Source organism: Marmota flaviventris, chromosome 15 (assembly GCF_047511675.1).
Source record: "Marmota flaviventris isolate mMarFla1 chromosome 15, mMarFla1.hap1, whole genome shotgun sequence".
NCBI lineage: Eukaryota > Metazoa > Chordata > Mammalia > Rodentia > Sciuridae > Marmota > Marmota flaviventris.
In genome coordinates this window covers 36,140,538-36,165,848 of record NC_092512.1, presented here as the reverse complement: position 1 = coordinate 36,165,848, position 25,311 = coordinate 36,140,538, and the positions used below count along the sequence as shown (strand labels likewise).

The window sequence follows — 25,311 nt, the reverse complement described above, 5'->3', positions numbered from 1 at the left end:
AGAGAGAGAGAGAGAGAGAGAGAGAGAGCGAGAGAGAGAGCTATGCCAGCCAATACCAATAATTAGAGCCAAAAATTCAAAACAATTGAAAAAATATAAACACTGACTGGATATTCTATGATACTAAAAAAATTCTTGTCAATTTCTTTTAGCTAGGATGATGATATTGTGGCAATAGAGTATCTTATATAAATGTCTTCTGAAATAGTATAGAAAAATGTTATGATGTTTGAAATTTGCTTCAAAATATGTGGGTTGGGGGACAGAGATGCAAGAAAATTGGGGCTGGGGAAATAGCTCTGTTGGTAGAGTGCTTGCCTTGCATGTACAAGGCTCTGGGTTCAATCCCCAGCACCACACACAAACACACACACACACACACAAAAAAAAAAAAAAAAGAGAGAGAGAGAGAGAGAGAGAGATGCAAGAAAATTGAAGTGTTGATAGTTGTTCAAAGTGGATGATGGTAACACTAGATTTATTACATGGTTTTCTGTACATTTATGTATGATTGCAAGTTTAAATGAAATGAAAAAAAAAGGGAGAAAAATGACAAAAAGAAAAAGAGAAAGGGAAATAGAATAAGATCATTGGTTGTTAAATAGTTACTACATAGGAGTCAAAAGATACCATTAAAAATTGATAAACCAGGGCTGGGGATGGGGCTTAGTGGAAGCGCACTTGCCTGGCATGTGTGAGGCACTGGGTTTGATTCTCATCACCACATAAAAATAAATAAAGGTCTGTCAACAACTAAAAAAAAAAAATTGATAAACAAAAAATAAAAAGATTTAACAAGATAAAAAAGTAATATAATTAGAACAAAATTCAATCTTTCCTAAGTATCAAAAGGAACATTTTAAAATAGCAAAAATGATATACCAAATAAAGAACAACAAATGTCACATTATACTTCTAGTGATTACAACACACATTAGTTTGATAGAGACCAAACATAGCAGTTATATCATAAATGTGAATATGCTTCATTCAACCTGTTAAAAGAAAGACATTTTCTAATTGGCTCATAAAGACTCAAATGAGCCAAAGGTCCCTTGTATAATTCTAAAGACAATTCACAATGGACACACACACACACACACACACACATTTATTTTAGACAATATACATTTATATATATATATATATATATATGTGTGTGTGTATGTATCCTATCTGAATTATGTTTGTCTGTGTGTACATGGAGATACATATCTTTACCCTAAAGCCAGCCTCTTACATAATGGTGAAACCCTAGAAATATTTCCACTTAGGTAAAATACAGGGCAAAGATTTCTGCTATCTCCACTACTACTTAATAGTACATGGGAGGTATTCAACTGATACAATTAGATAAAGGAAAAGCATAAAAATTCAAAAAGTGAAACTATTTCTATTTGCACACAATGTGATAGTACACCTGAGAGACCCTAGAGAAAAAAGATAAACTCAGTTTTTTTAAAAAAAATCAATGTATAGGACATAAAGTCAACATATAAAAATCAACAGCTTTCATATGCACAAGTAATAACCAGTAACAATACATAATGAAAGAAACAAACTTCCATTTACAAAAGCAACAAAATGTTAAAATAGGAATAAAACTTAACAAGAGGGATTGAAGGTTTAGCTCAGTGATACAGCATTTGCCTAGCATGTGCAAGGCTCCAGATTTGATCCGCAGCACTACAAAGAGATAGAAAAAACTTATCAAGAAATGTTCAAAAACCTATATGAATTAAACTGCAAAATACTTTTGAAAGACAAAAAGGTAAACTTGAATAAATAGAAAAAATACAGGTATTTTTGGTTAGGATATTTTTATTTCATTAAAGTTTCATTTGTAAGTTAATACATACTTTAATGTGATCCTAATAAAATTATCAAGAAATTTTTTTTTTCCTGGAGCTAGACAAACTGAAATGATCATACAGAAAAATAAATGTACAAAGACAACTAGGAAAATGTTTTGAAAGTAGGGCTCTGAGGAGACACTGGTCACCAAGGTATGAAATCATAGTAGAAAGCTGGTGTAATGAAGAGTATTGTACCGGAGTGTGAAGACACAGATTAAAGGAAGAGTACAGAAAAATGCAACCAACAAATGAAAGTTTAGGATCTGATAAAGTTGCCATCTCAAGACACTGACAAAAATAGGCTTTCAAATAACTATTAGAAATGGACAGCCATTTGAAAAAAAGTAGAATCATTATTATTATTTTTTAGAGTAACAAGCATGAGTTTATTGAAGGGATAGCAAAAGGAAAAGGGGACACTCCCAAGGGAAAGAGTAGGACCTCTCAGGAGAGGAACTGTGTGCCTCTCCTGCACTCCAGTTTTACTGGAGAGCCCAGAGAAGATTCCAGAGAATCCTGATGTGAGAAATAGAAAGTCTGGTGGTCCATGGAAAAAAGTAAACTTAAGATGGATTTCTCATATTATACACAAGAATAAACTCCAAATAAATCAGAGATCTAGAAATGTAAAATGCAAAACTCTAAAAATGGCAAAGAAAACAAGAATGAATTTCTCCATGAAATAGATGTAGAAAGTCTTTCTGTGACTCAAAATCCAAATGAAATAAAAGGTAGACTCATTTGACTAAATTTAAAGAAAAAAAAAAAACTTGTGTGGCAAAGAGCCACCATCCATAAACAAAAATACAAAAGACAAATTCAAAATACATTTATTACAAATAAATGGTTAATATCCCTAATATGTAAAAGTCTTTACAATGAAAGTGGAAAAAGAACAAAAGCCCAATAGAAAAGTATATGTATAGACAATTCATAAAAAGAGATTTTAAAAATCGTCCTTATATAAATAAAAACTGTTCAGCTTCACTCATGCTAAGAAAAATACAAACTAAAATTACACTGACCTACCTTTTTCACCCATCAGCACCGCTTGCACTCCCAAATACCATGCTGCATTGACAAGCACAGGCACACATTATTGGGGAATGCAAGACAGTATAGAAAGGAATTTGGCAATACATACGCATTTATCCTTTACCCAGCAATTCCATTTCTAGGAATTTTCTGTAAGAGAAAAATTCCAGTATGTGTTTTAATGTTTTACATATTTTAAAAATCAAATGGAGGGCTGGGGTTGTGGTTCAGCAGTAGAGCGCTTACCTAGCATGTATGAAGCACTGGGTTCGATCTTCAGCATCACATAAAAATATTGTGTCCACGTACAACTAAAAAATCAATATATTTTTTTTAAAAAAATCAAATGGAAAAGACAGGAGACAGAAAAAAAGAAACCCAACTGTATTTCAAATAAATAGCATAACTACCCAAGGAAGGTGGGGTGTAGGAATACTAATCCAAATAACTTTTGAATATGGGCCATTTGTAAATAAGTTTTGGACTCTAAGTAGTTATATTTTGTAGAGGTATGGTTGTGCCAATTGTGAAACTAAACTGTATTTAGTTAAGTTTGAGTAAATGTGTAGATGTTGGGAAGCCAGGATTTTTACTGTGGAAGAATGGAAATATAGATATGGAAAATAAAAGAAAGAGAATGTTCTGGGGGTTGCGTAGGCTTTGGTGTATCAGTATAAACTTTTATAACTCTTGTATTTCCTCTCAAAGGCAAAGAAACATCAAATCAATGGCAGACCATACCTAAAACCTTCATCTTGCTTTTAAAGTATTTTTCTCTGCAAAAGAACCAGGTTCCTTACCAAAATGGCTGGTCCAGGGCTGGGGTAAGGAAGGGACAATATTTATATTTATATATCCCTTAAGCTGAATAGTGAGAAAGTGTTCAAAAACATGATGAGGGACTGAGACATGCACACAGGACCAGAGACACCCATTGGCCCAGTCTGAGCAAAAGTGGGCATAAAACTAAGGATATAAAAGATTATTAACCTTGGTATGAAACAGGAATTCCTAAGTTCAGTAAATATAGAAGGGATGTCATTATTTCACCTGATATGTGTGAAGAGAGTTGTGAAATTGGAAAAATCGCCATCTTCAACCAGTCTTCAAGAATTAATGAATGTTAAATCTCGGGGTGGGAAGAGGTATAAGGAACAGAACAATCACACAAAGTGTCTCTCCATAGACTGCTTATAAGTTAAAATAATAACTTGTCAACAGAGAGATCTGCATAAAAAATTAGGAAGAGAAATAAAAGCTAAATTAAAATTTAATAGCGCAGATCTTGAAGTCAGAGAGCTGGGAGTTCTAGACCAGGCTTTGCCACTTATTATGAGTATGTGTTATTTCAAAGAAAATCTTCCTCATTTGTTGGAAATTTCTTCTTTAGCAGCAGCAATTGACATTTTATCCAACATATATCTTAATAACTGTTGAGAAAAGATTGGCATCTAATTGGCACAGCAATACAGGGTCAGAATGTTAATTCCATAGGTTTTTTAAATTCTTATGGTAATCAAAATGTTTTGATTAAGTCTATTTGCCCATTCTAAGAAAATCTAGAATGGGAACTTGAGTTCAAGTTCAGAAAAATGATCACAGGGTCAAAGAGATGTTTGATGTTCCCAGGAAGTCCAAAATGCTCAGAGAAAGGAAAAGCTGATCTTGAATTTTATGCTTAGCCTGGTTAGTTTTACTACTTCTTCTAAATAGTGACGTACTCCTTTTTGATTACCTCAGAATGTGCATCTTGTTTTAACATTGCACTTTGATGAAAAATTGATTGTGTCTCCCTGCCTATCATTCTCCCAGGCTGAAGGTTGCCTAGGTACCCAAGATCTTACAGAGTTTTACTATATTCATAGCAATTAGGCATGCTATGCTGAGTTTAACAGCACAAACTCAAGAACTAGAGGCCTGGATTCAAGTCCCAGCTCCACTACCACCTACTATGTGACTATGGGCAAGTCACTCCTTGAAGCTTCAATTTACTGTTACTGAACCAATGTCATAGGGTGGTTATAAGCATCAAGTGAGTTAGTGCATAGTTCATTTGAGGACTGAGAATGTAGCTCTAGAGTGCTTGCCTAACATGTAAGAGGCCCTGTGTTCAATCCCTAGCACTGAAAAAAAAAATTCACTTGATAAGTTAATATGCACCATACACTTAATACTAGCAGTTACAAAATTGGTTAAAAAAAAAAAAATCAGGTACTTCTTCCATTATTACAAAAAAAATGGGTCTATGATTTTTATAGCTCTACACAGGTGCCCTGGGATGCTTTTAGTGCAGCTTCATTTCTCACTTCACAATATTTTTTGTAAGTCACAATTGTGTCACCTAGTATTAAAGAATTTTCACCAATACTTATAATTTATTTACCTATACAAATACAAAATTAATAAGTTAAAAATTAAAAGGACATACAATCTAGCATTTGCTTGCTTCTACATTATAATTTTTTATGTTTGAGAACATCTTCTATTGATTTGTTTGGAAATATTAACTTTAAAGCCTTTAAAGCACTTTTGAATGTCAGGCTGGCACATCTAGTTGGCAATATGAAATCAGCATAATACAAATATTCCATGTACCACACACCTTTTCACTTGAAGTGGTTTTAGAAACAAAACCCTACCACCAACTATTAGTCCATCTGCTTATATATGCTTTATCAATGACTATATATTTTGTGGAATCTTCCTGAAAAATAACACAAATATCCTTGACTTCTAAAGTGAAGAGCTTTTTTTCTCTACAGAAATAAAAGTTATGTCCCATACTGTCCCAAGTTTCCTAAGATATTGTAACAAAGTAAACTGTTTTTTTTTCTTTGTAGATTATACAATTTTTCCCACATTTGCCACAATTGTGGTTTTGAATAAAACAAGGTACCAGCTATGATGTGAAAATTAGGTCACCCTGTTAACTCAACCAGAGTTACATAGCACTTGAAATCAAATGGCTGAGAAGACACAACACCTGAGATGTATCCAAGTGATTGGTGTACAGCAGAAAGGTGAAAACCCAGAATCCTTAAATCCAGCCTGAGATTAACTGAGGAGAGGTTACATTTAAGAGGGAGTCAATTTGAAGTTAAGATTAAGAATTCATTAGTTTAGGGCCACAGTTGTAGCTCAAAGGTAGAGGACTTGTTTAGCATGTGTGAGGCACTCACTGGGTTCAGTCCTCAGCACCATATAAAAAAAATAAAGGTATGCGATGGCACACGACTGTAATCCCAGCAGCTCAGAGGCTGAGGCAGGAAGATCATGAGTTCAAAGCCAGCTTCAGCAATTGTGAGGTGCTAAGCAACTCAATGAGACCCTATCTCTAAATAAAATACAAAAGAGGGCTGGGGATGTGGTTCAGTGTTGCCCCTGAATTCAATCCCCAGTATAAAAAAAAAAAAATTCAACTTCCAACTTGAACCAAACTCATTTTGTTTTCATGAGTCCTAGTCTAATGCATACATTAAACATAAGTATCCAGAACCTCTTCAGTTGTATACTCCAAGTGAATAATCGGAGGCCACGGTTCCACATCAAAATCAGAGAATTTCAAAGTACTCTCCATCTCTCTCACTTGTGGTCTATTTGAGCTGAAGGGCAAGGAATATGATGAAAGATAACATACTGTAAATAACACATTATTTTTCTATGCAAGTCTTAATATACATGCTGAATTGGAGAAAAGGAAAAAAAAAAAAATCTAGGCTACAGGTTAGGTCTAGTACTCAAAAATGTCATGTACACCTAGTTTGTCAAAACCTCCAAATGATGTAGCCTTACATATGCCTTATAAGGAAAAATAGATGACAGTTCAAAGTCAGTTCTGCTCTCCACCTCAAATCCTATGAGACTAGATAGTTTCAACTACCGCTGACTGCAAAACTATGTACTTACTGGGTATAACCAGTGAATTCTCATCATTCATAGCAGTTATTTCTGTAAAGACACCAATACTGAATGAGTAAATACTGAATTCACTGCGCCCAGAAAAAATACAGGGGGTAAGGTTCCTATGAGCCCCTCATGTAATTAACAGTAGATCAATACATAGCCTAGCGTTTTACATTGGTTCCATTAAGACACCTTATATATTAATTAACATTGAACTCACAGCCAACACCAGGATAACTCCTGTCTGGGGGCCATTCTGAACGGCTAAATCACCAACATAAAGCTTACAAAATGTTAACATGGCACCAGATAGATCACAAAAAGGGACGTTTGGTGTGATAGTCAAAAACAAGAAATCACCAATCTCATCCAGGAGAATGTCAGATGACTTGATTTTTGTTGCTCAACACATATCCATGAATGACTGGAAAGTGGCATAAACAGCTATTTGGGGGTTGCAAATGATTTTTGTTCAGCTAACAAATTTGTGAATACAGAATCCTCAAGTAATTGACTGTTGTTTCTCCTAAAAGAACTCCTACAAAATCATAAAGGTCTACTTTGCAGATTTGTTGGCCGCACCCAGCAATCATGTAAACTTGCTACAACTAACACATTTCCCATAATACTTAATTCCAAACCACCATGTATAAAGCTATCTATGCAAACCCTAACCATAACACTTGTTTTGGGAACTAGTAGGGAACTTCACAGATTAAAAACTTCAGTGTCCTAAAGCTAAAGCCTGTTCCTTTAGAAGTTCAAAACTGGAAACTTTGTACTAAAAATGTTAAGATGGTAACAGTCTCTGCCTTCCTTAAAGCACTTTAGTCAATCCTTCTTAGAAGAAATTCTCAGTGAACAATCACTCCCTCCAGGGTATGCCTACAGCAAGACTGTCCACTGGGTGCCCCGGTTTTTAGCCAGAGAGTAGGAGGGTTTAGGTTTGTGTATCTTTTGTTTCAAGACTTGGCAAATTGAAAAACATTCCAGGTCAAGAAGAATCATAAGGCTTCATCATGCATAGCTGTCACTGTCACAAACCAGGGTTTTTATTTTATTCAGAAGACCTGTTTCTAGCATGGTCATGAGGTAACCAGATATGCAACTGAGAAAGCCAACTTGCAGTAGTATGTAGAATGGGAGAGGGGTTAAAATCAAACCATTTTCAAAAATGCAAACTGCATGGGATCATTAGTTATATGCATATGTCCTCGGCCTAAGGGCAGATAATACACCCATCCTTGAAAAGAATGCTTAAAGCCAAGTCTAGCTTAACATTTAATATAAAAATTATACTAAAGCCATGTTATCTGTACCCTCTTCTCCAACAAATAAAAAGCCACTGTTACTGTTTTGTCCCTTGTAAATAGGGGTTAGCTAATTATCTTCTAGTATAGAAATCTCAAGTGGTAAACTACCATAATTTCAAAAGTTAATGGGTCTTAATTTTTATAAATCAAATGTTAAAAACCATTTAACTATATTGGCTCAAGGATTCATATGGAATTCTCAATCCATGAAATACATTACAGTAACTGGCTGTTTTACATATAGTACATTTTTTATGAAAGAATCTTATGTAACAGGTACTCCCATTTTTGCACCATTAAGATATTACCTATTTACACATGCTCATTACCAAGATAAATAAAATAAACATAACCATGCACTGTTTAAGGAATTTTTATTAAAGCAAGAATTTTATAATCCAAATTACGTTTCCTTGCTCAGTTATCAATTCTGTTACTTAAAACAGAACTGACATCCTGAGCTATTCCACAGTAAAGAATTACAAAATTAAAGAAAGGAATGCTTTAAATTTTTGTACTTTGCTGAAAATTCTTTTTCCCAGGGTCTATAAAACATTAATTTGTTTTTATATTTTACTATTTTTTTGTGATTTTTTAATTTTTTTTTTTTTGTTGTTGCAGTCAAGTAATCTAGGACTAGCACTGTTTGCTAGACCTGGCATTTGCTCGGTACATAAGGTTCAAAGTTTCCTTTCCTTTTTTTATTTATTTTATATTTTGCAATGTTTTTTTTCCATAATATTTAAGTTTTTCGATGTTTAGATAATTTTTCTTCGGTGAAGCACGAGTTTCTTTTCGTGGTCCCTGATCAATCTGAAAATGTAATATAAAAAAATTAGGAAGAAAAATACTGGTATTTGTCAGTATCAAATAAAAAAGCCCTTGGCCAAAATTCTATAGTTTTACTGGAAAACAACCATACTCATTCCATTCCATACCATCCAATAGCTACTTTTATAATATAACATTAAAATAGAAAAATTCTTACAGACACAACATGTCTCACAAAACCTGGTCCTTTAACAAAAAGCACTAGCAAACCCCAGATCCCAGATCCTAGCTGTACACAGCTGTAAAGCTATCCTTATATCCTGGGAATAATGACAGGCAATTATGGTAAAGGTCCAAGGACAACTATTATGTCCACCACCTAATAAAGACAGCTTATAAAGTTCACAATACAAAATCTCAAAAGTACTGTGATTTAAAAAATGCTAGCCATGATCAGGGTTAACAGGTGAACATTCCATTAATTCTTTACATATTTTTAAAAACTAGGAACACATAAATTACTTGGAATTGCATTTTTTTTTTTGCTATGTATGCTTCAAAACATCCTCAGCAAACTATTATAGAAGATGAAGGAAGCCGGGCATGCTGGCACATGCCTGTAATTACAGTGGCTCGGGACGCTAAGACAGGAGAATTCTGAGTTCAAAGCCAGTTTCAGCAACGGTGAGGTGCTAACCAACTCAGTGAGAGACGCTCTCTCTATATGACTGGAGATGTGGCTCAGTGGTCAAGTATCCCGAGTTCAATTCCTGATACAAAAAAAAAAAAAAAAAAAGACCACAAAAGAGTAAACTCACTTTAAACTGTTGGAACACCAGTGGCACTGTTAACTGCTTTCTGGGCAGCCTCTTTAGCTTGGTGGGCTTGTAGTACAGCTACAGCTTCATCAACCTAATGAAAGAGCCAAAACAAAATGGTTCAGGAAAGGAGTCAAATGAAAATAAAAATTCTAAAAGACAAACTTATCCTCAGATGAAAATTGGAAAGAACTGATATAAGCAGCAGTCGTTAAGGATGCTGGAGCTAAACTGAATGCCATCTACTAGTGGTGTGAACACTGAGCCCAACATTCAACTTCTCTTCTTGTTTCCCTATTTACAAAACAAGGATAGATAACTAGTACCAGGGTGGCCGTCACTATTGTAAGGATTTATAATACTTATAAAGCTCCTATGTCAGTGCATAGCTTGAACAAAGCACTATGTAAATGTTCTTTAGAAATAAGTTCCTATAAAAAGCCCTGAAAGATAAGAGGTAATAAGACATATGATAAATTACCTTAGAACGGAGAGACTCTGGAGACTCAAGCATATGAAGAAGTTCTGAATTATCAATCTCCAATAACATGCCAGTGATTTTACCAGCAAGAGTAGGGTGCATGGCTTGAATAAGAGGAAATAGCCGTTCACCTAGGAACGAAAACATTCAAAAGCTCCCTTCAATCAAAAAATTTAAAGACCCCATGTTAAACTGTTGTTTAGGAATTTTATTTTTGTATATAGTGTATTATGCTAACCCACAACCCATCATTTCATTCTTTCACCAGGAAGAACAAGATCGACCACAAAGCACAAAGCAGTAATTCTTCTTGGTATCAGTCAAGTGATGTTACTTATCCAGCTGTTAAATCTGTGCCCAAAATAAGTCAAAAGTTGTCTTCATATTAGGTTCAAATTCCTTCCAAAAATGGGAGTGGGTGGGATCCAAGTTAATTCCCTGTTACCTTATCCATTATCAACAACATATCTGCCCTAGGCATTTCTGAGTTCAGAGTGTCTAAGTGAACTTTTAACTTTTCTAGCCTTTGTTACCGACAAGGTGGGTCAAAGATACTTACCCAACATTTGCTTTTGCTCTTGAGGGGGGGCAGATGCCAACATGGAAGCAGTCAAAGGTTCCTGACCTTGTACATGAACAGCAGGCTAGACATAAAATAGGATAACACATAAAATAGACATAAAATAGGAAAACTTCTAAGCACAGTAATAGTAGCACATACAAACAGTCACCAAGAGGTAATCACTGCAGTGATACAGACTGCCATTTAAACATAATTGAGAAAAACTGAATGAGAACGTATAAACTGTGGAACGTATAAAAATTAGAAATATAGGCTAAGATAGCTAGTAACATGTACAAGCTCAGATATGCACTCTCAAATTTAATAAAACCCCATCTTTTATACTTAGTATTTCTTGGATTCGTTCATTCTGTTAACTTGTTTGATCCCATGGTTAGAAGATCAAATCCAAAATCAGTGTTAACTCAAATTTCCTTTACTTCTTCCTTAACAACTATGCCAACGAAATTCTTAAACCACACAAGTAATTCAGGATGAGGATTCCGGGTACTTGTCTAATTTCTCAGTAGAAGACACAACATTTTTCATTCAATCATTAATTAATAATTAGCAAGATGTTCCAGATAGCTAAGTTTTCATATATCATACTGTTGCCTCCACATTTTTACTTTGATCAAGGACTGTCAATTTAATAAAAGAATTATTAAAATCCACACCTGTTGCATGGTAACTTGTGGCTGTGCATTAAGATGTTGCTGAGGATTGCGGACTCCCGCAGCATATTTATACTGTGGAACGGTGCGGACAGCAGGGGTAGCTGCAGCAGCAGCAGCTGCAGGACGTGGACCCATTGTCTGTGTTGATGTGTTAGCTTAAAAAAAAAGAAAAAATTATTCCCCCCATTTTTTTTACCATGTTATTTCAAATTAGAGAGCAATTCTTTACAGAAAGGGTTAAGACTCACCAACACGCTGTGTTGACATGACTCGTGGAACTTGTGAAGAAGCTGGTCTCATAGTACTAAATGGTGGTCTAGGAGCGGCTGGGCGGATAGCACCGGGCATATTTTGGAATGCTGCATTTAAAGATACGAACATATATTAACTGGGAAACCTCACTGAATGAATGGGTTATGCTGCTTTAGAGTTAAGTTTGCACAAAAGGCTGAAAGTGGTCCATTTTTTAAAAGCTGAGTTTCAAAATTGTTTTCCTAGACTTTTTAGATTAGTGTAAATTATAACACTAATTCATACAATGACAAGTACTTATTAATCTAAGACATGAAAACATTTTACCTTGATTCCACAGAGGAAAACTTAAAGGACAGGACCCTGATGCTTAGATTAGATGACTACCTAACCAAATAAAAGATTTGTTCCCAAAATATTCATAAAGGAAAACAGTAGACATTACTGTCTCACTAAGACAGGAATGATACAACATTTTTATTAAAAAACAAAAAACTATAACATCAAAAAACGAACACCTGTAACCATAAGTTATGAACAGCAATAATATACCATGGAAACAGAAGGCTAATTTGATTTGCTTCATGTATATTTTTAATCAAATTCCCAATCTTAATTAAAAGGCTTACGATGAGGTCTGGCACCCTGAGCAGTCCAGCGAGGACTTGGTCTTAGTTGAGCAATTTGGCTAGGAGGATAGTATGCAGCACGGTTCTGAGTCTGCAAAAACAAGCAAATAAATGTATATATTAATTTTATGAAAAAAAAAAAAGGCAACTAGTTATCTGTTTTCAAACACACAGCCCTCACACTCTATTAGCGTTTTTCCAATTCAATCATAATCCACAGTAGGTTTTATTATTTTGGAAGACACAAAACATATTAAGCAATGATCAAACATGAAAACCTACCTGTGGGATAGCTGCCATGAAGTAACCTGAAGGAGGTGCTGGCTGGTAGGGGTTGATTACAGGGTTGGGCACAGCTCGTACACTTGCCATTCTCTGCATATACTGGTTAGTGAGGTGAGCCTGGCGCTCTTCTTTGCGCTGAGCTAAAGCTACATACAGTGGCTTGGTGGCCACAATTCTACCATTCATTTCTGTAACTGCTTTTGTGGCTTCTTCTGGGGAGGAGAAACATACAAAACCAAACCCTTTGCTGCGACCACCCTCCATCATAACCTATTAAGAAATAAATAAAAAATAAAGTTAATGTAATGGTAGAATGAAGTAGAAAAAAGTACTACCAATTAAGAATCAATTTTAATCAATGAATCATGTATCTAAATTCTGTTAAGGCTGTAATCCTATTAATCCCTTGAGTTTATTAATTAATTCTTCCTCAATATCCAAATATTACACATATACATTTTCCTAGCCAAGCAAGAAAACTGGAAGAAATAAAGAGGCACAGCAGTAACTTTTTGAGATTTCAGATGTTTAATATTAATTCCAAGATTATTTATTGAATAGTAGTGATAATGTGAGAGAAAATACTTACAAAATAAAACAAAGGACTACCAAAATGTTCTCTTAAAAAATACATCTAACCTAATATAGAATAATGCAAAGGCAAAACTAGTGAACACATAAAAGCACACCTCATTAAATAAAAAAAACAATGTGAGAAGATGAGATCCCACTTTCTACTCAATTGAAAATTCTGTCAAGAAACAAGACCAATGCAAATTTGTTTAGCCTTTTTGGCATAAATTGGCTGTCTCAATTTTAAATATTCATGCCATATAAATACCAATTCCAACTCTATAAACTTAGATGTAAGAATGTTCATTAGAGCAATGGTTCTAATAGTAGAAACATGAAAAACCACCTACATGTTTATCCAAACAAGTAACAATAAAATATACAGATTTTCCATACTGTTCAGACTTTTAATACATATATATATATATACAAAAAACAGTTTTTAGAAAAAGGAGTCATACTACACGATTTGTCTTTTCATATAATGATAGGTGTTGATTTGTATTTAAGGTATTTTTTTCACCTTTATTGCTAAAAGCCAGGTACGGAATTTCCAACATGGAAATCATAAGAGATTCTTTTGCAAACTGAATATGGGGAATAGAGGGCTTTTCTTTCTTATTTTACCCTTTTATTCTGCTTGGTTAAAACTTTTTTTTCTAGTAAGCATTAACAAATGATCTCCTGTTCCAGAATAAATTCTTACAACCTTTCACCTCCCTGCAAAGTGAGAGTATAATCCACAAAGGACTTAAAACATGCATGCTTTATATAAATCAAAAGAAACTGATACACAATATTCAATTTAAATTTAAACTTTCAGGAACCATACTAAGGATAGACACTCAGGAATATATTCTATCATATTCAGAGTATTACCAGAAAAGCACAGGCTGAACCATAAAACAAACATGGCACATGCATTTTTTATTTGTATGCATCCACTTCACCTCTTAAAAAATAAAATAAAATCACTTTGTCAATGGGGTTGTGGGGAAAAACTGAGTAAGAAAGACTGCCATGGGGTGAGTAAAAATTATATACACAAAAAAACTTTGCATAGATAGAGCAGTTCTTGGACACTGAACTTGACACAGGGGATAAAATAATTTCAAGACCCCAGAGATCCCTAAGTCTCCCATGTTCCAGGCACTTGGTATTCTTTACTTCTAAGAAAACAAATACTTCCTACTCTGACTCTAGCTTCTACTTTGGGGAATATTTTATCCAACTATAAGTTAAAAACTGTAATAGAAAATAGATAAAAACATGTAGAAGTGAAATTTTTAAATCAAAATTTCAGAGTTTGAACTAGACTACTACTATTGTTTCATAATCTCTAATTTCAGGTAAAAGGAAATATGATCGCTATCTTCACTGCTTGGGGTTTGACTACTCAGACAGACTCATGTGAATGAAAATATCAGAACAGTAAAAAACATAACTTTCACCTTTGCACTAGTGATTGTACCAAATGGAGAAAACTCCTTCCGGAGACGTTCATCATCAATACCATCATCAAGGTTTTTCACATAAAGGTTAACACCCTAAAAAGAAGGGGGCAAAAGAAAAACTGAAGAAAAATTTTAAAAACCCACCACAATGGTACCTAAGCACACCTCCTATTCCTTTATCCCATTTCTTCTTTCCCCTCTCAAACCCTCAGTTACCTGGAAGTAACTGAAATGAACGTAAAATAGGTTTCCTCGTCCCTGTCTTATTTTGCTTGTTCAATTAAAAATGAACCTGGTATCTGGTGATCCTATCTTGCTTCATCTGTTCAAATTTGCGCTTTAGTTCCGTCTGCCGTTCCACTTTTTTCTGAGCTCGACCAACATAAATTTGTTTTCCGTTGAGCTCCTTTCCATTCATTTCATCCACAGCCTTACAGGAATCATAAACATTTAAGTTAATAATTTGTAATATAAAAGCTCATTCTTAACAAGTAGAATTTGTTAGATTACTAAGTTAAAGACAACCCATCCCCAATCTTGAGGTTTGAGGACAATATAGGTTCCCAATTTATATTCTTGAACTCATGCATATATGCAAACCGAGTACAAGAATATGAAAATAGCCATTGGTACATGCACATAAACTTCAAAAAATTAACTCTATACACCCCCCCTTACTATAAGGGTACAGGAAGACCACACTACATTTAATTATTATATTTAAGTCTTACTTTCTGTGCATCTTCATGCCTTTCAAAGCTTACAAATCCAAATCCTTTGGATTTTCCACTTTCATCAGTCATTACTTTCACACTTAAGGCAGGTCCTAAAAAATTTTTTTAATAATTCAAAGATATTCCACACAAAATGTTCATATATCTCACATCGCAACAGACAAAAACAATGGCATGGGGGAAAAGGGGATAAAATAATTTCAAGACCCCAGAGATCCCTAAGTCTCCCATGTTCCAGGCACTTGGTGTTCTTTACTTCTAAAAAAACAAATACTTCCTACTCTGACTCTAGCTTCTACTTTGGGGAATATTTTATCCAACTATAAGTTAAAAACTGTAATAGAAAGAGTTTCTGGTTTTAGCTAATAGTTTTACATTTCAGAATTAAGAACTAGGAACTCCTGACCCATCTGCTTTTCAATAGGGAGTGGAAGGAGAGAACACAAGGCTGGACCCTCTGGTAAAAAATAACAATTATCTGGAGGAAGAGTCATATCGCTAAAGACACATGCTTCTTTCCTCACCTTTTTCAAGTGGAAAATATTTAAGTGAGATGGGTGGTTATCTCAGTCAAGTAGGGGAAGAAAAAGGTTAAAAATTACATTAGATTATAGAGAATCTAGAAGATATACAGGCACAGGTAGACTCTTTCATTTAATGTACCTCTATTATGTAAAACAAAATATCCGAATAGTTACATACTGGTAGTCAACTCACAAGCACGAATCTTTTGGGATAAGTGATAAAACACAATAATCCAATTGTAGGAATAACTTCTAATTTTTAAAGATTTAGATAGAGGACATGAAATATACAAAAGGATTTGGACTAAAGAAGACTTAGGGTAATATATGAATCATGACATCAGTTATCTTCTGTATCTTACATGATTTATCTTTGTGCAGAATAACTGTTTGCTTAAAGGAGGGTTCAATATGGCATGCTAATCTGGCAACAAAAAGTTATCAATTTCCTAATTACTTGAAGTACCACCTCTAAGTTCAACAGGAGGAAAGCAAAGACTGAGGCCAAGTAAATTATCTGCAAATGTACAATAAAAATATTCATTTTCTGATCTGTTAACTCCATTAACCCAAAGTAAGGCTGATTAGTAAGTTTGATGAAGTTTGAAAAGCAAGGAAAAAATATTTTAACATCTCATATATGCAGATGGCCACCTTTGGCTTCATCTTTGAATGGGATTATTTTTAAATTGCTCAAACATGATGATATTGCAACTGGCCCAATAGCCTAACTAGACACCTGTTAACTAGCCACTGAATTCCATTATAAACTGGCTGCATCAAATACTTGCCTCTGATGAGATGGGACCCTATTAGGGCCTAAATTCCAGCATCTTAATGGTACAAAGCCTTTAAAAAACTAATTTTTCAGTCACACCTTACTGTGCTAATCTAATGCTATCAACCTTTAATCTAAACTGTATAGAATTCTACTTATATGATACTTTATAGTATAATGATCTGCAGCTTAATCTAAGTATCTATTAGTATTTTCAAGTATTTGGTCTCATCTCACTTACTTTTTAGTATCAAGTATCAGTCAACATTAAATGTTGAGCAATTACTCAGAACTCCAAGTGTAAAAATTTAATTCAGACACATTACCAAACTTGCCAAAGAGATCCTTAAGGCGCTCATCATCCATGTCTTCTCCAAAATTCTTGATGTAAACATTGGTGAACTCTTTTGCCCTAGCTCCAAGTTCTGCTTCTCGTTCTTTACGAGATTTAAATCGTCCAACAAATCTAAAATATGTAAGGACTATGACATTAGGTTCTGTTAATTAAGTCTGATGGTTGACTTCAAAACTGTTATTGAGAATTTTCATAAAAATCACATTACACATATAAATAGGAACTTAAGACATTAAAACATGAAATACATAAAAAAGAAACTTTTAACTACAACCACAATACAGGAATGTTTCTCTTAACACACACTTCTGTTCTCTCTGGCTAATCCAGGTCTAAAGGGATCACTCCTATCAATACAAGTAATTGTGTGTGACCATGTCAATGAAGAGACCTAAATAAAAGCTTTCATGATCGCTATTTTAAAGTGTCTCTTGTACTTTATTTGCCATATCCTAAAACATAAATTTAAGCTTCCTAATTCTGTACTTGTATTTCTAGAATGCAAATGACTGACATAACTGAAGTGTATTACCAACAGAATGCTTTTAAAAACAGTTTTCCCAATATAAAAACAGTAATGTTATGAAATACTGTAATACATAGCAAAGTACAGAGGGGAAAAAGCTATAATTCCATTCAAATTGTGTCTTTTTGCCCTCTGTTCAAAAATATTCATTTATGGAAATGAGAGTTCTCTTTTATCCTCTTCAAAAATAAGTTGGACCTTCTCCATGCTCTTGGTTTCATAAATGTTCACTGTAAACACTGCCAATTTCTGCTCTTGCAACTTTATATTTGTTCCTAGGACAGAGTCATAGGAATCATAGTTCAAACGGAATATAAATTATCTTTTTTTGGTACTAGGGATTGAATCCAATGGTGCTCCATGGCTGAGTTACATACCCTAACTTTTTTCTTTTTAATTATGGGAGACAAGGTCTCACTAAGCTGCTTAGGCATCACTAAATTGCTGAGGATGGCCTTGAACTTGTATCCCATTGCCTCAAGCTTCTGGAGTCACTGAAATTTTACAGGCATGGTTTCCCATGCCCAACCTATAAGTGAATTTATAATTCTACATAGTGAAACACTATTTTCCATAAGTTACATTATTATATACTCAAAATCAGTCTTTATATCTGGATCTTGTCAGTGATGAATGTGCCTTTAATTTTTTCCCCTGAATTTATGATAACAAGCATTTCAATTGTAGGTATAAGGTGAGTAACCTTTATTTGAAATTCTTAGTACCATAAGTGGTTTCATTTAGCATTGGAGATTGAACCCAGGAATGCTTTGCCACTTAAATACATACCACCTTTTTAAGGGGGAAAAAAAAATAAGACATGGTCTAAGTTGTTTAGGGCCTTACTAAATTGATAACCCTGGCCTTGAACTTGGAATCTTTCTGCCTCAAGCCAATTTCTGGGATTAGAGGAATGTGCCATCATTCCCGATGCAGAAGTTGTCTTAAAATCTGGAATATCTTATGGACTTCACTAGTTAAGCAACCCCTAAAATGAATGAAATATGTCAAAATTGGATTTGTTGTCATGTTGGTGGAGAGTGTTTCAGATTTCAGAGATTTTTGAGTTAGGGATGCTCAACCTATACAAATGATGCTGAATATCTCTCATTTGCCCAGATGATTAAAAGAAGTAAATGGTATTTAAGATAAATAGCCCTGTAGTTTTAATCAGTGCCATTACAGTTTGCAACCTTTAATCAATATTTCAAGAAAGATTTATCACAAATCAGACTTAACTCTGCTTCATTTATAATTTGATCATAAATAGTGGCAGTCCCAGCAACATGGTCATACAGAATGGGCTGAGTGCAGACTACCCAGTGTATAGGTCAGCCCATCTGTCAATAACATTGTGTAAAATTAAATTATTTTAGCCACAATTTCCTCAAATATAAAACGGACTAATTTAATTAGTATCAGAGGAAAGTTTGCCTGGATTTTGAATTTTTCAAAAATACATTTATTTTGGAAAAGCTTTATATCCCCCCCATTTATCTTCTGTTTCTTTTTGGTTTAAAGGTTGACCAATTACATTAAATCCACCATTATTTGTATGTTACACTGAATGTGGAGAAAATACAATTATAAAACCTATGAAATATGGTTTATTAATTTCTACCATTTCTTTATTAAAAGCACAAACATGCTAACTTTTAAAATGGACCTGGAACCATTAAAAGCATATTGAAAATACAAACTAAATCTTTATACTTACACTTTGCGATCATTTAGAAGCATTCCATTCATTTTTTCAATAGCTCTTTCGGCTGCTTCCTGTGTCTCAAAATGTACAAATCCATAGCCCTTGGAACCATTTTCATCACAAACCACCTAGGGAAAAAAATGCATAGCCACTTCTCATTATTTGCTATTGATTTAACATTTTTCCAGTGTGCAGAGATAATTTGTTAGTGACTAACCCCAGATATTTTGGAAATAAAGACAGCCATTAACAGCACAGTTGCTATTTTAAGGACTAAACTAAGGAAGCTAAACACTGTGAATGTTTACCTGTCACATTTTTGCTTACCTTACATGAAAGGATGTTACCAAAAGCAGAAAATGTATCATACAGTGCTTTATTATCAATGGATTTGTCCAAATTTTTAATGAATATGTTGCCTACTCCACTTTTGCGAAGCGATGGATCGCGCTGAGACCACATGATGCGTACTGGCTTGCCCTTTATAACATCAAAATTCATGGTGTCCAAAGCACGCTCCGCTGTAAGAAAAAAAATTTCTGAGTGAATATTACTGTAAAAACTTTGGCCTTGTAAGTTTTTTATTACTGTAAAAACTTCAAGATGGTTGGACTTTTCAAGTACTATACCCTAGTCCAGCTATACATTGTATAATGCAAAAAGAAAAATAATCAGAAGCCTCAGACTTCACATATGAAAGGATGGCATATTGATAATGTATTTGTGAAACAATCTTCCCTCAAATGCCATTAAGTTTAAAAGCACCTTTTTGTTCCTAGGCATCATAAAACAGAGATTCCTTCTCATACAATCTGTTAAAAGCAACACAAAAGACTAGGCAATTGTACATTATCAATAGGCTGAAAACAGTTTCTGGACTTAAGCACTCCTTCCTATTTGTCAAAACTGGTCATTCTATTGCTCATCACTGCCAACAGTTCACTCAAAAAACAAAAATTGGTTCCTGAATTTGGATTTTCATAACACAACTACCTATTGCCATGGAAAAAAAATGTAAAGCTACAGTAAGATCTGAATATATGTCTAATGTTTGGACATACTGATTGCATAATAATCTCAGAATTTTTGAATATCTGATCTACAATAGATACAACCACTTTTAACACTTTCTTGACACACAAAATTAACTTTATCTTAGACCTCTGGTTTATTTAACAAGTGACAATTTACTCAAGTTTTTCTGTAGAGTGCTAGAAAATTTGAAAATCTATCGTACAATTAATTTTGGAATCTGTGAAAGCTTGAATTATGTGCACTTCTACCTATTAAAGAAACACTAAAAACTAAATAGAAAAACATAACTTAAGTAAAAAGACTAATCTCTATAAAAATAGTCCATTTGAAGCATTGAAACAACTTGACAAATTCCATGCTAACGTTAACTGTAAAGTTATTGATGGGACAAAATTTCCAGCAACTTTCTATAAAAGTTCCAGCTTCTAGAATATCCTGATAATCAGCTGTCAGCTCATTATCAATTGACCACACCTACTCAGCTCCCCCAGTTTTTTTTTTTTTTTAGCTGACTGTGCTTGAGCGTCTTTTGAATGAGTCACCTCTTCCTGTTAAATGGAATACTGGTCACTTTCTGAGGCTATTCCATCAATGCAGCAATATTTCTTTTTTTTAAAGGAAATAGAAAAACTACTTGGAAAGATAGTAAATTGTACATATACAAATCCCAAGAAATAAAAAAAATAGATTTTTGGGATTTAAAAGTGTGACACTTAAAAAAAACCCAAACTTTCAAGTTACCATGTTTCTAGAACTCATCTATTTATTTATTTTTTTAACAAGTTTTTAATGTTGTGATTACTTGCTGCAAAAGGTTATCTTCCCTAATCTTATATCCAGTGATATATACTACTCAGACTTCAGAACTGTTATGAAGTGATACTTGAAGTGACTGTCTGCAGAGCAAAAGGGCAGGAAAACTGCAGTGTAGTTTTACAACTTCTGGTTCCTTGTCACTCAATATTCCGCCTTACCCAAAATCTCGGTATAAACGCTAATCTCAGTATAAACGCTATCTATTGAAAATCTCATTAACAACTAATTGAACTGAAGTTTATTTCTATAAAGGAAAATAAATATGGAGGGGGCATAATTGGGTCAGATAAGTGAAGCTGTCTTCTGAAAAGTCAACCGAACCACATACAAAACTCTTGGTCAGACCCTACCTTTATCAAAATTTGTTAACTCTTTTTAACTTTAAAATAAAAATACAAAACCATTTCCATCTATTCTGTATCCAATCGTTTCAAGATTCACGACACTCTGGATCATTTTAAAAATAAAAAGAAACTTGAACTATTTGAGTTAATGGTCAGTCCCCCATATTACACTAATGAGTGCCATTTACAGCCAAAAGTAGCTAATATATCTAAAGAAAAACTCCTTAAAACCACAGGAGCTATTTCAGGAAAATGAAAAAAAAAATCACGTACATATATGCACTGAACACATTACCAGTACTATAAACTAAGGACCAATTTGATAAAACTGACCTAAATTGTCTGGGAAACTGTCATTTAAAAGATTTTCTTCCATATCCCCTCCTCCCACCACTCTACATTTAGTGCAAGATAAATGCTTGTCTAGGGGAAAACCCCAAATTCATGTCCCACTGGTCATTTGCGTTTCATCAGTCACTAATGCCTTAAAAAAAAAAAAAAAAAAAAAAAAAAAAAAACCACAAACCTGAGGACCACCACCACACATTACCGTATTAACTTTATTCTAAGGCCTTGTGGTCGTCCCCTACCAATCCTAGCTATTGGACCAGTAGCAGAACAGGCCTCGGGCCTGTGAGGTTACAGGGTTCAACACGTGGTATTTTTCAAGCACTGAATTGCACTTCCTTCAGAGACCCGGGCGCCGGCCAGAGCCCTGGGTGGTGTCAGCGCCTACACCTACTCCCCCAGAAAGGTGCTTAGCGACCTGCACCCCAGAATCCCGCGGTTACTGGCGGGAGCGCAGTAGAAGAAGCGTATTTCTCCCACCCCCCTGGCGCGTCATCACCCTAAAGTTTGAGAGCGGCTGAAGACGAGAAAATGGTCGCAAAGGAGGAAGTGGCCGGGCATGCAAGGGGCGTGCGGCTGCCGGCTGCGTGGGTGCCCCCGGGCAGAGTAACGTGGCTCCGGGAGACACAGTCAGGGGTGCCCGCGCCCGAGCGTCTCCCCTCCGGTCCTCGGGGGCTGACATGCCTTCCAGCTCCCCTCCCCGAGCCCGCCGGCCTAGCCACCCGCCTCCTTCCGAGCCTCATGGCCGCCCGCCCGCCGCCCTCCGGGCCTGGCTCTCACCGTCCGCCGGCTGCTGGAAGTTCACATACGCGTAGCCCAAGGAGCGGCGGGTGATCATGTCCCTGCAGACCCGGATGGAGAGGATGGGCCCGGCCGGGCTGAACTTCTCGTAGAGCATCGCCTCGGTCACGTCGGGGTGTAGGTCCCCCACGTAGAGCGAGGCCATGGGGTAGCTGGGGGCGCTGGGGTTCATCTCGGCACGGCTGCCCGCAGGGCCACAGGCCGCGACCTTTCCGTGAGAGGAGGAGAGCGAGTGCTGGGGCCGGGGGCCGGAGCCGGGGGGAGGGGAGCGGGGGCAAGCGCAGAGGGACAAAAATCAACCGGAATCGAAAACTACTCAACGGCCGCAGAACGGGGTCGATCAGCTGCCGCGGGCGGCGGGCTGCGGGCTGGGAGCGAGGCTGACGGTGTCGGGTCCGGGCGGCGGGAAGGCCTCGGTCTCTTGGTTCCTTCTTGGAGCTGCTGCGGGGCCGCGGGCGGGCGGGTCGGTCTCGGCTGCTTCACCGGGTTATTTTATAAAAGAGGAAGAAAAAAAATAAAAGTCTCCGGCGGGGGAGACGCGGATTTTTTGTAAATTTTTTTTGGGTTTTTTTAAAGATTTTTTTAGATTTTTTTTGGATTTTTTAATAATAAATGTGTGTTCCGAGCCCGGAGCACACACTCCGCACTCTCAGCACTAACCGCCGGGGAGAAGGGGAAGCACCGCCTCCTGCACCCTCTACTTATACCCCCCGCCGCACTCGCCCCGCCCCCGCGCGTCTGACGCCAGGGCCCTACGCGAGCGTCGGCGCCGGAGGAGGAGGAGAAAAGGAGGCGAGGGGGCGGAGGGAAGAGAAAACAGGAGGAGGAAAAAGCAGAGAGGAAGGGAGAGGTGGCGGCGGCGGCTGCTGCGGGTGTGGGGGTGGGGCTGGGGCGGAGGGGCGGGGTTTCTGCGCACGCGCCGCGTCCGGGGGCGGGGCCACGCTGCGTAGGGCCGTGGGGGAGGGGAGGGCCGCTCGCGGGCGGTCCTCGGAGGAGTCGCTGGGACGGCCCCTCCTCGCGCACACCCCGCCCCCACCTCCACCGGGAGGAGCGTTAACCCGTCACCGCGGCGGTGGGCGGTGCGCGGGGCTTCCGGGTTCCTCAGCGCCAACCTCCCCCCACGTGCGCTGTCTACAGGGGCTTCTTCCCGCCGCTGCCACCCGGCTCCACTCGCTCGGATCCCGAGGGAGGCTGGGCACCAGTGGGCCGGTGTGATCCCCTGCAGGCCCAGTTTCCGAAACGTGCGTGGAGGGAGCCGGGGTGGCTGTCCCTTTCTCCTACCCGGACCGCACTACGAGTCCCAGCGGGCAGCGCCGCCGCGCGCGTCGGCAGCAGAAGCGATGCCTGCTGGGAGCTGGAGTTCCCAACGGCCGCGACGCTCGCTGACCCCAACTGGCCACGGGTGCGGGCCGCCGGCTCGGGGACCTCAACCGTCCGGGGCGCTGGACCCTTGTCGTCGCCCGGCGGCACGCCCTAGAGGAGGGGGAGGGGGTTCCTCATCTTTCTTGTCCCCTGGTCTCGGACCCCAGTTCTCCGACTGCCCACTGGATGCTGTTTGTTCAAAGAGTGGTTTTAATTTGGGAAAATTGCGTTGGGAGACTTTGGTCGCTTATTACCTTAAGGTGCTCTGTTGAAATCATTGAGTCGTGCTATTTTTGCCAGACATTTCTGTGCAGTGGAAAATAGGAATCGAGAAGACTGTTTTTCCTTAAAATTATGAGTGTCTCACAATCACTTGTATAGGCACCAAAGCCCTGCAACCAGACATAAATAGGAATAACCCAAATCACTACAATTATACATGTTTAAAACAATTTTGTACATTAGGCTTTAATAGAAATGTTAAACTTAATTAATTGACAGTCATAATAGTGCCAGCTATAGGAATTACATTAAGTCAACATATAAATTCCACTTTAAAATAGTAATGTGCTTTTACAGTTTTAAAGCCCTTGCATAAACATCCAATCACTTGACAGCAATCTTGTGTGGGAGGTGGAATAAGTAGTAATAAATTTATTTTACTGTTAGGAGAACTGTCTCAAGTTAAATGATTGCTCAATTTATTCTTTAATTCGATAAAGGATAATGCATTCGTACTATTATTGCCTGGTATGGACCACACACTTTGTATCTGTTCTCATTTAAATTAGAATTTAAACCAACAGAATCCTCTAAGTGCTATTTTTCTCGTATCTTGGAAGAGGATAATATTTTTGAAAAAACATGGTACCTCATGTGCTTTACAAGGCAAAACAGCAAAACTTAGGACTGTACTTTAGAAAGACATCCATTACTAAACAATAAGTCACTGTTCAGTCTTTCAGAACTCTGTGGTTAAAATCAATCCGTCAGTATATTCGTCAAATACCATCAAGTGGAGAGTACTGTTTTTAAGAAAGATGATAGACCTAAACAAATTCTTGTCCTCATGAGGTAACTATATAAACATTAAAATCAGTGCATTTATCAGTTTGTGTCAATTTTCTGTTAAGTTCTAAATTGGTTTTCTTCAAAATAAGAGGTTGAAAATTCCATGATTATGGTTTAAAAGAAAGCATGAATTCATTTTAGTATTTTTGTTATGTTACCGAACTGAGGCAATATTAAAAACTAAAAGAGGCAGATGGAGTATACTCAATAAAAAAAGGGTAAAGGGAAATCACCTCCAATAACTTGGCAAGATTATACCAAAAATTAAAGCTGCCAAAACCATACATAATTAATTACTAAGGA

General features: G+C 36.8%; 1 protein-coding gene across 2 annotated transcripts; it reads right to left on the bottom strand.

Moving 5' to 3' along the window:
* Positions 1 to 8,464: 8,464 nt before the first annotated feature.
* Positions 8,465 to 23,257, bottom strand: Pabpc1 (poly(A) binding protein cytoplasmic 1). 2 transcript variants are annotated; one of them, XM_027948697.2, is made up of 15 exons: positions 22,555 to 23,257; positions 19,559 to 19,752; positions 19,244 to 19,359; positions 16,972 to 17,111; positions 15,341 to 15,435; positions 14,902 to 15,039; positions 14,607 to 14,702; positions 12,580 to 12,852; positions 12,298 to 12,388; positions 11,665 to 11,775; positions 11,417 to 11,571; positions 10,737 to 10,821; positions 10,178 to 10,308; positions 9,697 to 9,790; positions 8,465 to 8,920 (listed from the first exon to the last, which is right to left on the bottom strand). In XM_027948697.2, the coding sequence occupies exons 1-14, from the start codon at positions 22,745 to 22,747 to the stop codon at positions 9,698 to 9,700; spliced, it is 1,911 nt and encodes a 636-aa protein (XP_027804498.1). In that variant the 5' UTR covers positions 22,748 to 23,257; the 3' UTR covers positions 8,465 to 8,920; position 9,697. The 2 variants fall into 2 exon arrangements, with proteins under 2 accessions (XP_027804498.1, XP_071458309.1); XM_071602208.1 differs by having other exon boundaries at positions 16,981 to 17,111.
* Positions 23,258 to 25,311: the final 2,054 nt, after the last annotated feature.

Excerpts from the sequence above, each read along its gene's own strand:
- Pabpc1 (XM_027948697.2), bottom strand. The coding sequence starts at position 22,747 with ATGAACCCCAGCGCCCCCAGCTACCCCATGGCCTCGCTCTACGTGGGG. Across the intron at positions 11,572-11,664 it reads CATGTCAACACAGCGTGTTG|CTAACACATCAACACAGACA; the intron begins GTGAGTCTTAAC and ends TTTTTTTTTAAG. Across the intron at positions 10,822-11,416 it reads CACAAGTTACCATGCAACAG|CCTGCTGTTCATGTACAAGG; the intron begins GTGTGGATTTTA and ends TTTTATGTCTAG.